The sequence below is a fragment of the Colletes gigas genome, unplaced genomic scaffold, assembly GCF_013123115.1.
Source record: "Colletes gigas isolate AHSC1104 unplaced genomic scaffold, ASM1312311v1 Colletes_gigas_Sc00061, whole genome shotgun sequence".
In the NCBI taxonomy this organism is placed as follows: Eukaryota; Metazoa; Arthropoda; class Insecta; order Hymenoptera; family Colletidae; genus Colletes; species Colletes gigas.
Genome location: NW_025106690.1, coordinates 552,549 through 566,306, shown reverse-complemented (window position 1 = coordinate 566,306; position 13,758 = coordinate 552,549). Strand labels below are relative to the sequence as shown.

Below are 13,758 nucleotides of genomic sequence, written 5' to 3'. Positions count from 1 at the left end.
TTTCATGGTTGAAGTTGCCTACGTAGATTTGTGTCAACCTCTTCTATGCGTTTAAAGTATTTCCAATTCTCTTTCGGTAATGTTTATTTGTTCAAACTTGCTCGTCCGTTAAAGAAGATTGCTCGAAACTGTGCTGTTGTTTCTGAGGTGCTATTATAAGTTTCACAACTTACAAAAGGTATTCTTCGAGCGTTCGGTATTGATTTTGTTCTCCTTCAAATGTGTTATTAAGTCCAACAATCTAAAAGATAAGTTCTTTTATTTCCGTGTCCAATCGGGAGACCAAAGTGAGACAGACAGTCTTTCGAAGTTTGAAAATGATCATTCTACAAATTGTAAGCTTCGGCTTCTTACGTTTTGCGAATGAAACATATTTCTATATAAACAAAGATTCCTTCAAATTACTTAAAAGTGAGAAAGATGCCGAACGATACCAAAAGTTACATTACATAGAAATTGCACTTTTACAATTATAATTTTTACTTTTATATTATTCCTCAGTCGATTAATGTCTAATATACCGATTGATTTCGAGACAAAAGGTGTCATTTGAAAGCGGGAATTACGGACAATAGCTTTTAATCTCGCGTTGTAAAGCTACTGTAATCTTCAGTTTGAAATCACAACGTTCGCTATAAACTCTGTCGATGCTGTAATTATCGAGTAATCTCGGACAACGAGTAGCCAGAATCCTCTGGATTAAATTCAAATATAACGTTGTACTCACTTTCTGTGAACGAATACACCGCTTTGAAACCCCGTGAATGACGAGACGACGTGATACCGTGAAATTCCAAGGAAAGTCGTGGCCCGTTGCTCATGATAGGTCGTGGCGGCATTTCACCGCAAAACGAATCAATTTTCTCCTTGTTCCCGTCTATGTGCACATACGCCTCTAACGAGTCCACGTTTTCGCACCTGAAATTACAAGAAACATACGTCTGTCAACGATACACTTGTTGCATTTTGTTAAGCGGCACGCGAAATTACTTCGCTCGACGCTTCGAGTGATTCGATTAGCCCGCTACTGTTTTCATAAACACACGAAAACTATGGTCCAGTGTAATCGGGGGAATGGCCGTTACCGCCGCGTCCAATTAGCGTAATTAGATGAATTATCTATGAACCGAAGCGACGAGACGCGCGCCAGTTTCGCTATTCTGAACAGTTTACAATTTCCTCGAACGAAATGGCACTAATACAAACACCTACAAATTTAATATAAATCAATTATAACAAGTACGCGTTGCATGTTGTATTTTCAAATTACGCGTTCGCGTTAATTTGATACAGTTTGCGATTATGAGGCAACATTAAATTCCTATTGATAATTACTTCTTGCGCAGAACGATTGCACAAACTGGGATGACTCTAATATGCTTGTTTTTTTAAATATTAAAGCAGAAAAATTTGATCCTATATATACTTTTTCTTTAACATTTCAATTCCTTTGTAAAACTATTCAAAAATGTTTTATAAGCTTCGTGATAGATTTTCTGTCTTAAAATGTTAGACACGATCGAAGATCAGTTTGGACAACTCGCACACGTTCAAGTTCCAATTTATTTATTTACAACATGGAGAACTCGAAATTCTAATTAGGATTTGGTGCCTTACTATCGTATCGTAAACTCTCGTCTACAGCGAATTCGAACACATTCTGATCAGTAATGGGTTTTAGGTCTTGCGGGACGGGTTTCCCGAAATTAGGAACTTGTACGAGTATCCCAAATTGCATACTTGCGTTTCCCACGTAATAGTGGTTTACGAAACTAGCGTCGCAGTTCGTACTTAGAATACGGCGAGTTGCTTAAAAATTCGCTCGTGTCCCCTCCCGTGTTCGTTCATAACTATCTTCGAGATCTCAAACAGACCGAAGGACAAACTTTCTTCGACTTTGTTACAACCGCCAGTTAAATCAGAACATGTACGAACTTCGATAGAACCGTTCTGTATCCTACTAGAACGTGACCGGACTTCGTCAGAACATCGTATCGCGAATATTTCCGAAGCGGAACACTTTTGGCACACTCACGATGCAACTTACCAGCTTAATTCGATTGGGCTACAGTATTTTTTTCAAACTGCAACGAGATTGTATTATAACATTTTCATGCATCCTTTAATCTCGATCAAAGTTAACGGCACCGATCTGCGAACGGTTAAAACTCCGCGAGGAAAGCAAACATACGGAGTTTAATTAATAAACTTTGACGTTTTTTTTCTTGTTTTTCTTTTTTTTTTCTACCGGCACAGGATACGGGTTCGAATGTGCCGGGAAACTTTTGATTTTGCAGGTGAAATACACTCTACGTGCTCGCGTCAAAGCAAGCGTAAATCGGCGTAATATTCTGAAATACTTCGCTGGAGTGCGGTATACAAATTACTTTTCGATACGCCAGCGAAACAGGCCAGTGGCGTTGTTTGATCGACCTTATTCATATGCATTCGCGATATCGCGTTTCGTTGTACACTTTCGCGCGTATATTCGCATAAATACGGGATTTGTTGAAAAACGTCGGATAACACTTCAGGGCTGCATTTGCAGGGCGACAACAATGAAACAAGTTTACATCAACGCGAGAAAGATAATGGACGCGATCGTGGATGTCGTACGGATAACATATATTCATCAAGGAAAATTTAGTTTAACATTTTGTGCACGCACAACATGTGTAAATACGACGTACTAGGATTACATTTTATTTTTTGACTTGGACCATTCATATTCATCACATATTTTTTTTGTGACTACATGTTCAATCACATGTATGCTTTAGATTTTAAAGGTAATATTATATTTTTGTTGTATCTGAAATGGGCTTTGTACGCGCGACGAACGCCGTGGGCAACGAAAATGTTTGGATTGTTGGTAAAAGATAGCAAGGAATCGAAACCTTTCTTACAAGTTATCATGTTGCTATTTTAAAAACATATAAACAAATACATACTCGTTCCAAAAAGGAAAATTTAAAATTGAAATTAAATTTATCTTTCATAGGTGGTGTGTTCTGAATATTTTTCATATTTAGTGACCTTATATTCCTATACCCTTTGCTTATTTCGCATTGTCTGGAAATAACTTTTGTTTCTAATTTAAACAAAAGACGTGGAAAGAGAAAAGTGTACCGTAACGTAAAGGGAAACAGCCAAAGTTGGACAAAGTAAAGTTTTTTTTTACTTTTAATAGTCGAGGTCATTTATTAAAAAGTCGCAAAGTAATTCTTATTCTAAAAGCAACAGCAATGTATTTCCTGCGTGGAAGTACCAAAGAAATCCTTTAATATCGAATAATTTAATTTGGCTTTCGAAGTATCGTGCGAAGAAGAACGAAAATAAACGAGATGGTAGTAATTGAAGTAATGACTAATGAAAGAAACAAAATTATGTGTACATCGTTCGCGAAATCACATACACCGAGTGTACTTGCACCATTACATTCACCACGTAGATGATTGAGCAAATTATTCAGAATTCGCCAACATTGAAAAGGATGCGGCTGAAAAAGCAATCCTCTTAATCCGTACTCCACTTATTTTTGTACCAAATTACGGCCCTGGGCTTGGCTGCCGACAGTAAAATACGAATCTGAAAATAGAGAAATTTTCAATTCGGTGATCTACAGTATATAGAGAAGGCAGCCTATTTACGGAGAAAGAATTTATTTACGGTCCGGCCAACTGAATCGGTTGAAAAGTCGTTCCATAACGAAAGACCACGGTCCGAATTTTTAGTCAGTCTTACGAATAATGAAACACGGACTCGCGTATAAACATTTACAGTGTTGCGGAATTTATTTTTGAACCTGTCCGCGCTGTTGATTACAACTGTTTCGAAATATGCAACTTAGACCCGGGGGAAAAATAATTTATCGACAATACGAATCGCTGGATCGATAACATACTCTGGATTTGAATACAGACATGCTCACCGAGGGGTTTATATTAAACGTTACTCCTGTTAAAAATTTATGTTTCTGGGAGAGAGAACAAATTTTGTAACTTGTTTGGATATTCGATTAATTTATTCCATTTGTGAAGAAAATTCTTTTTACGATCAGACATAGTCAACAAATTTCTTGATGATGGTTAGTTTTGGACAAACCTTTTCTGGGGATTTAAATAACAGAACAAACTCCAATGATCAAGATGTATTATGCTTCGAGTGCTCTACAGAGAAGGAATCAAAATCAACAAATCTGACGTAGATCTTAAGATACAGTTCTCTTTTTTGTCTTCGAAGAAAGTTCTTTCGCTATTTAATTATAAATTAAATTTAAATAAATAGGTAAACCTCTGATTCAACATATCGGAAGAAACAATGGTTAATCGAAAGCAGTTTGGAAAAAATGTTGATATGTGTTTGATATTTCTGTGTCATTGCTTTAACAGTGATTGTTATTAAAAATTCTTAAAGCAGAGGTATTTTAATTTCTTTGTAGCTCGTAATCTCTACTTGCGAGCATGGATATAATGTTAAAGTGCCATACTTATAGCATGGCCTCGATATAACACGATACGAAGCACGTCAAAGGAGCTCTGACTCTATTACCTTGCACTACGGATGAAACTGAGACGTATTTTGATACCATCTGTACATTTACGTTTGAAAATGATACTCTTGTATCGACCTATTCTAAGGAATGTTTTCGAACTATTTGAAACTACTATCGAATCGATACTTATCGAATACATAAAGTTTTGGTACGCGTTCAAGCAACGTGAAAGCGCGTCAGAAATAAATGGAGCAATTGTAACGATCGACAATGGTATTATACGTTGCAAACTAGTGTATACTAGTATCTAAAATTATATATTACATAACTGAATGATTATAATGCTATGGGTTTCATAAATTAACAACAATCATGTGTATTGATCAGTTCTCTCGGCTTTATCAAATATCATTGTTCCAATTTCGAAATTCGTTTAGCTTTGATAATTCTATATAATACGTTGATTCGCTCTAAATTAGAATATTCGAGTATAATTTGGCTGCCCCCGCGGAATTAAGCGCATTAACGTAATTGAAAGGGACCAACATAGTTTCCCAGATACTTCTGTTATTTTATACGATGTTTAGTACATGAATTTAATCGTGACTCTGCCATATCAACGCGTCAGACGTCAGAAGACATTTTTCCGATACTATTTCCTTGTATAGAATTATTAATGGCTACATCAACTGCTGTGTAATATCATAATTAATTACTTATTCTCTTCTTCGATCATAAAACTTGAGACCCAAACTCTTTTGTACCGATCCTTTTAGCGGATCATGCAATTAGACCGATAATCTCGCTACTTCTGTCAATTTCTTTCGTAGCTCCGTTAATTCTTTTAAATTATCTGTCCAAAGGGCTATTGATCCCTAACTTGTCCAAACTTATTATAATATTGGATTATCGTGAGATCTCCGACAAACGCAATATACTTCCTTCTAAGCAGTTTATTGCTTTCTAACTACTAACTCATCAATTTATCATCTGACCCGGACCACTGGCATAAAATAAAGTCTCAAGTTATCCGATAGGGATACAACAGATTCTATGAGATTATGACAATTGCAAATTCATATTAAATAATGCAATTGTAAGATCGATCATTGAATCATTTTGTTGTAAGTTAAAACAATTTTGTTGTAAGTGGTTTTTTCCACACGATCGTAAGTAACGAAGACATTCAGGCGGTCCAGTTCACGTGGTTCAGTCTGAATTGTACGGCCATCGACGAGTTCGTTAAAACCGAACGGTCTGGCGCGTAACGAAACAATGATTCAGAATCAGCGAACGTGCTCGCCGTGGAGCCGCACTAAATTTTCGCGTACCAACAGGACCGCCGAACCGACTATAATAAGTACGAATGTTGCGTAAAGCCGGCGCGGACAAAAACGACGATACCAAAGATCTATAACTTCTTTCGCGGCGGTGAATTTATCATGCCGCCGAAGGAAGTGCGTTCGAAGATATATCGCCGAGCCTGAATTATTCCAAGTTTTTTTTCTCCCCCGTTTAACGACACGATTTGTATGCGCGGAACGGACGCTAAGGGTGCATTAATGGCGGGTGTTAAATTAAAGATAACGAATCGAACTAATTCCACCGGTGACCGGCCACTCCGTCTTTTTATCCCGCCCGGATACATGCTTCTTCGCCATGTTTGCTGATTTCTCTCTTAATTACCATCGATCTCATTTCGAAGATACAGGACAGTGAACCGAACTCGGTTAAATCTGGCCAAAATATCGAAATAAAATGTTATTAAATATGTTTTCTAAATCTCCACTGTCTGATTGATAAACACGTATTTATTGGGTGTTTTTTTATGGATTTTACAATTTTAATTTTCAAGTCGATTGCTCTTAATTAGAAAAATCGAGTAATCCTTTGAACTTTGAGTTCACTTTGGTTTGGATTCGAAAAAATGTCGGCTCACACTCGACATAGGAGTGCAAAGGGTTAAGAGTGGAGTTTTCAGTATGATACAAATAATAGTTTGAATATTAAGCTTCAAAAGCAGCTAGACTATTTGTTGTAAAATATCTTTCGACATTCCCAACAACAGTGCATAAAATTCTCATTCATGGCCCTACCCGTAACACCATCAGCGATTTTACGTATTGTGTAGTTATCTGAAGAATGTCAAGAAGGAATGTTCAAGGTAATAAAAAGCTCCTATGAATAGTTCGCCCGAAAATGTTCACGCGAGATTCTACACGGTGTATTCAAGGGCGAATCTAAAAGCCTTGCTTCGAGGGGGGAGAAATATGTGCAAGAATATTTTCCAACCTTCTTTTGCATAATAACTTATTACTATTTTTGCATGGTCAAAAACATTTACAGAATATAACATATTTTCTTAAAACTTTCATTACAAGCACTAAAACGAAATTCAAAATCATTTGGTAAAGTTCTTAATTTACTATTACCTCTAGAAAAAATAATTATCAATACTATTCTATATGTTTCATATATTAATACTTCTTCAACTCTTTTTGTTATTTCCATTATTTCGATAATGTCAGGGTTTTAGTCGTTTTAAGACAATATTAACGCGTGCATAAAACTTGGTGGTTGCTCGATTGGTCAGGCCTCCACGATTTTCGTCGCGATCACGTGCAGCCGGAGTTCGCCCCTCGAAGTAGGACGAAATGCTCGATGAAAATTCTCGATAATAACGTGCCGATGAATCCCGTGTTAAACAGTTTCACGCGCTCGTGCTCAGAGCGTCGCGTCGTCTCTCTTGACGAACAACTCCGGTCGCGACGTTCGTCGATAATATCTGCCGTAAATTACGACCAGCCTTCGATCCAATTTATTCGTGGCGCGGAGCAATGCATTAACATATTCGAGGAAGTTTGCGACTTAGGCGGCACGGCGTAGAGGGAAGGCATAGAAGGAAATTTGCTCCGCTTGTGCAAGAAGCTTAGATCGGCGACTCTCACTCTCCACTCTTTTTCCATTTCTCATAAAATTTAATTTCTTAATCGTGGCCACGTTCGTATTCGAAAATTCTATAGATACGTTGCACGTAAGACGATTTTTAAACATTGACGTAAATTACAATATTTTTGCTGTCTGAGGTAGTTGAACATGCGAGGAACATTGTATCAACATTCTTCTTTACATAAGAGATTTTATGATACACGTTTCTACCTTAACCATTCTTTGAAACACTGTTTGCTTATTAGCAATTTTTACATGTTCTAAAGAAGTTGTATAAAATTGGCGTAAAGTATCCAAAAGTAGAAAGTTCAAAGATTGAGCAAAATTTAAAACAGAATCTACGTGTCTCAGTAAATTATCCATTTTGTTCTTTGTGTTTGCTTCCAGCGGAGAAAGAATATCTCGACACAATAAATAATTAACAGATTTTCCTTATACTTCTTTTCTTATCCTTCTGGAGGAGAACCAATTCTTTATCAACATTTAATTCGATTTTTTGGACTTCCCGAAGTTTATACTTTAATTTTACCTGAATTTGATTTAATTTTTTATATTATTTTTAATGAAAGTCGTAAAAGAGAAACATTTAGAAATATTGGTATAATTTACGCAATATTAGAAATTGGATTTTGAAGGGCCAGTCAGGTGCAAAAGTAACACGTAAGACAAGTAAAATGCAGTTTCAAAGTTTGGCTACCAATTTATGAAGCTCCTGTACGCCCCCTGCAGTTGTGTCTCCTGTCTGTTTCTGTCTTTCGCGTCGAATCGTTTCGCGTGTTCCCGTACTTACCTGCGTACGCGCGTCAGTAGAACGCGTGGCGTAAAACATATTCAATGGGAAAACTTTTCATCTCCCCGACAAAAGAAGCTTCACCTGGGGGACCACCGTGCATTTCCATTCGCTACTGATTTCACGTCCTGTTAGAAACACAGAAATCAAGATGCATTTTTCCCGTGCACGACGGCCACGCGCGATGCCAACGGTCCCCTACCCACGCGTATTGTCCAATTTCATATTCAACACTCGCGACACTGGCGCATAACTTTCAGCAATAACTCGACGCCGGCCAGACATTCTTCAATCGTGACCTTCGTTTCACGTCGCGGGATTCCTAGCGCTGAAATTTCGCGCTGCTTTCTCGCTCTTCTGCTTTCCGTTGCCCCCACGCCTAGGCTTCGTTACTACTTTTTTCCCACCTTTCGCTTTGTTTCCCGGCACTCGTTACTTGCTCCGAGAAATATTGCTCTCCCGTTGCTCGGAGGCTCGCTTAAAACCTCCGGGAAGAACTAAGTCGCGCGACCAATCGAGGGTTGTCAGGTCCCTTTGGAACACTGCCATTCAACTTGCTAAGGAAACTAATTTTAAAGTAAAACATTTTGCCTAACCCGTTTACCGCGAGTACTTTATTTACAGGACGGTCTTTCCGGGGAAACGTTTCTTTCGCCGGTACTAACGTTTATTTAAACGTCGCGAGATTTTTGGAGCACGAAATTACGAAATTCATTGTATTTATGCTTGTAACAATTTTTGCTATGTATTGTTTTGAACTGCAACTAAAATTTTGCGCTCTCGTTGAATCTGAGTAACATTTGAATGAACAAAAAATATGAGAAATGCAGTTTCTTTAAAGTCGATTTGCACCAGTGCGACTTTATTTTTGCAAAATCTCAAATCCTATGCATGTTAAGTATCAGTCTAAAATTCAATTATAATTTAATTTAAATATCGAGTAGAAGGTTTGTTAGTTTCACCAACTATACAATGAATCGTTGTTCTTCGTCTTTTGACGTTTCCAGTCTATCATATTCCCTTTTTTGACCGATGATGGCCGGTCCCCCGGTACATGCACGCTTTGTGTATACGCCGCGCGTGTTTCGGGTCCCGTTTATTTTCGTTTCAACTTCCGCGTCTGTGTTGCACTGTTCTGTCGACAGCTCATCCCGTAAACTAACACGTCTCGGCCTAGTTTTAACAAGCGAATGTACAATTTTCGACTCGCAGCGAAGTGGAGTATTCGAACGAATGGCACCGTATAAAGAATATTATTGCGTGCGCGTTCGTGTAACGCGACGTGCACGAGCGACTGTGTGCACCGTGGCGCACGAAATGAATGCACGTCGAGCGTATGAATGTTGGGGCGTGTGTGACGTTCAAGGAAAATTTCGACCAATCCATTCGGATGATTGGAAGGAAAACTGGACAGGAAAATCAGATGTTGGCCGCGACCTCTCCCCATTCTATTCACCGAAATCCCCTCCTGCATTTGAATGCACTGCGCCGCGTGCATGCTTGACGTATGCAAACTGAAAACACTTGAGGCACATTTTTAATGAAAATCTTTTCCTACCGGCTGAACGATACTTAACGCTAAACCTATCACGACCGGTTAAATAACCATTATTAAAATTTCATTTAGAATTAGCGCTATTCAATATCACGACTTTTCTTATAGTATACGTGCAATGAATATTAGATTATTCACTTCTATTCTTATTGTTTGTTTTTTGAGAAAGATATGTAGTCTGTCTTGCCTAGCACGTCCGGTCATTTATATTTTTTTGTAAAAAAATTGGATAAGATTTGGTATCAAATTCTGGTTAGTTTCCGATGTAAGTAGAAAATATACAGGGTGTTCGGCCATCCTTGGGAAGAATTTTAATGGAGGATTCTAGAGGCCAAAATAAGACGAATATCAAGAATACCAATTTGTTGATGGAGGCTTCGTTAAAAAGTTATTAACGTTTAAACTTCCGCCCGTACTGAATTTTTTTCCCGAAAATGCGAAAGATTTTGGGGGTATGTCTATTCACCAAAAATCATTGTAATTGACCCTCGCAACCGAAAATAATTTTTCCAAAACGATTTGAAATTTTTTTTTTCGTTGAAAAATTTCATACATTCTCGATTTTTTTTCTAGAAAGTGGGTAGGATTTCGACGGTACGTCTATTCACCAAAAATTATTGTAATTGACCCTCGCAACCGAAAATAATTTTTCCAGAACGATTTGAAATTTTTGTTTTCGTTGAAAAATTTCATACATTCTCGATTTTTTTCCTAGAAAGTGGGTAGGATTTCGACAGTATGTCTATTCTCCAAAAATTGTTGTAATTGACCCCCGTAACCGAAAATAATTTTTCCAAAACGATTTGAAAGTTTTTTTTTTCGTCGTATTTAAGCACCTTAGATTTTCGGTAAGGAATTTTTTTCTCGAAAGTGCGTAGGATTTTGGGGATATGTATAATGACCAAAAATGATTGCAATTGACCCCCGCAACCGAAAATAATTTTTCCAGAACGATTTGAAATTTTTTAATTTAATTGTTAATAACTTTCTAACGAAGCCTCCATCAACAAATTGGTATTCTTGATTTTCGTCTTATTTTGGCCTCTAGAATCCCCCATTAAAATTTTTCCCAGGGATGGCCAAACACCCTGTATAGCAAAGATGATTGGAGAGAATCTTCAGTTTCATTTGAGTAGTTCGTTACTTTAAAATTAGCAGGATATTAAAAATAATCAAACTTTAGACGCATGCAGTTCCGAAATTACTCGTGATATATCCATAATTGAGCTATCATTAAAAGCGGGGAAGCCCCTCTTTTAAAATGGCTTTAGGTTTTTGGTGATCCGACTTTCCGTTTTCCAGATATCGTTGTGTAAAGGAAAGTGTAATTTTTTAATTTCCACTAGCTCTTTCTCCGTCTAACGCGTTGAGCTTCTTTCTCGCTCTCGCAGTATTCGTCCTGGAACAGCCGAACGATGCGTATTAAAAATAGTTCAGCTTTACATGCGTGCAGTTTCAAAACTATTTACGTTATCTTAATAATTGAGCCACTGTTGAAAGTGGAAAAGCCTCCCCTTTAAAATGGCCTTTGGTTTCTGTCGATTCGACTTTCCGTTTTCGAGATATCGTCGTGTAAAGGAAAGTGTATTTTTTTAATTTGGTTATCTCTGTCTCCGTCTGACGCGTCGCGCCGGACCTCTCTTTCTCGTACGTGACTCGTGACTCGTGACAAAGGCCGTAGTAAGAAAGTTCATTGACCACGCGAAGTAAACAAACACTTCGAACTCTTCTATCTCCGGAACTAGCCACCGCATCGACTTGAAATTAAAATCGCTATATCTCCGGAACTAATAAAGCTATCGACTTGTTTGAACGCTTGTTTTAAAGGGCATTTCATCCTCTATTCGATGGCTATACCACGTACTATAATTTATGCTCCCTTATATGTTTAATTTGGAATTTACTTTGACTGTATGCACTCAAAGAAGTTTTAGCAATTCCTATCGATTGTACGACCGATGTGCGATGAAACTGGAATATAAGTTGTTTATTTAACCGAAAATGAATTTAAAATGTGTGTTAAATATTTTTTATAGAGCCATCTCGTCTGTAAACTTCACAGATATCGACACGTCACGCTTAAGGGATGTTCCTCGTACGTGAAGAGCGGCCTTTTCTCCCTAGTAACTTGAAACATAAGAGTATGCAAAGTGAGTGAGTATAGTCAATGATGGTCAACTCGTTGCTTTATTGTGCAAATTCCAGTGCTCACTGGCCGACAGTTTTCTCCGGGTTGGAGTCTGCACTACCCGGGGCAACCCATGATGGAGAAATCTGTGAATGGATGTAGCGTGTACTCGTACACGCCTTGAGCCTTCTCAACCAACCGCAGATCGTGAAAACAGGGCAAGCCTCATAACGTGATCACTTTAGACTGTTCTATTCTTAGTGAACCAATTCAAACTTTTTGTGAAAGTGTACTTAACGTTTAAATAGGCCATTAGAGTATTTCAAAATCTTTTGTAAAATACTCTTAATCCATGGTATCGATTTATATCCGCGCAGGGGCTCATCTCCCCTTCGCATAGACTTTCTAAACTATATTAAACGGAAAATTATATCGTCGCTAAAACCTCTCGCGTTACATCTTTCGATAAATTATACTCTCGTAATAAGAAACATTCGGCTCAAGTTATGAATATAATTTTCACGATATCATATTCCATGTAATGGCGTCTACCAAAGGGGGCTTACTTAATGCATTAACGAGTTCGTAACAGCTGCCTCTATTATTAACAGCGCCGTAATTATGTGAACGAAGTTGATATTAGAAGGAATTACGGATCGCGAACGAGTCAGCTACGCTTCCTTCTTTTGCGTGTCTGGTTAAAATTTCGTTATTTATCGACGACGGTAGCGCATGAACAACGTTGTTGCACGTGGTTATTTCAATTTTCCTGTAACGCAGCAGGAACAATTATACGACCAGGGAAACACCACTCCATTGACCGCACGATGAAACGTACCGGCGGCAATTAAACAGCGTTTAAGGCCAAGCACGTGGAAAATGAACGAGGAGATGACCGATCGCAATTGCTGTTGTCAGGGGAGCATTGTGTTATAGACAGATTCCTGGAATACCGTTTAGAAGTTTCCCTTCGATCACCGTCGCCCCCTTTCTTCCGTCCAGCTATCATCTCGTCGATTCTTGACAGACAATTCGTGAAAACGTTCGTACAAATGATAACCTTTTTATTTAATTCAACCAAGACTTCGCAATGGTAGCGTTTATATTCGTTTAAAGTATAATTCCAATGTTCGTTCGCAAAGATCTAACTTCAACATTACTTCAAGATTACAAAGAGTCTATTCTTCTATTTTAAAATTGATTTTTTGTTTTGTAAAAATTCTTTTTCAAAAATCTACTGGTATACATCGACCCATATTCATGATTTTCTAGCAAACCATTCTTGAGATATAAAGCAAAACAGAGGCCAACATACATATTGCTATATTTATTTAGGATATGAAACAGCGTGGCTCGTACATCATGTAATTAATCAATTTTTCACAATAATCTTGGATCCTGTATCAAAGGTTATCGACGAACGTCGGGGCAGTGTGATATTCACAATATATTTTTTGTCCAAATAAACCCATAAATTTTCAATAGAGATTAAATCGAAGCTCTCGCGCTGGCCACTGGAAAAACTCGAATCTCTGCAAATACAACCGGATTTGAATTGATTTTACAGTATGCTGGGGATTCTGTGTCATCGAAAAATTATTTTACCATAAGGACACGGTATAACACATTTCACCATTTTCGACAAATGATATCGTAAAATATATGGTTTCGATATCCAGTGTTAGGAAATGATATTTTTACCTTTGCTTTTGATTTAATGATATTTCATAACATTTCCATTGATCGGTAGTCTAAATTTCGTAATCGAGTAGATTAAACATTCTGCAATTATTACATGCCAGAGTACTTCCGGTGCAATCAAAAGTCACGTGAAACAACGA

General features: G+C 37.8%; 1 protein-coding gene across 2 annotated transcripts in view; it reads right to left on the bottom strand.

Annotated features, from left to right (window-relative positions):
* Positions 1-13,758, bottom strand: part of LOC122403565 (suppressor of lurcher protein 1-like) — a 240,218-nt gene that overhangs the window by 47,060 nt on the left and 179,400 nt on the right. For both annotated transcript variants that reach the window (XM_043407157.1, XM_043407158.1), the window contains exon 3: positions 728-918. In XM_043407157.1, coding sequence (XP_043263092.1) covers positions 728-918 — 191 coding nt within the window. The remainder of the gene's footprint in view (positions 1-727; positions 919-13,758) is intronic.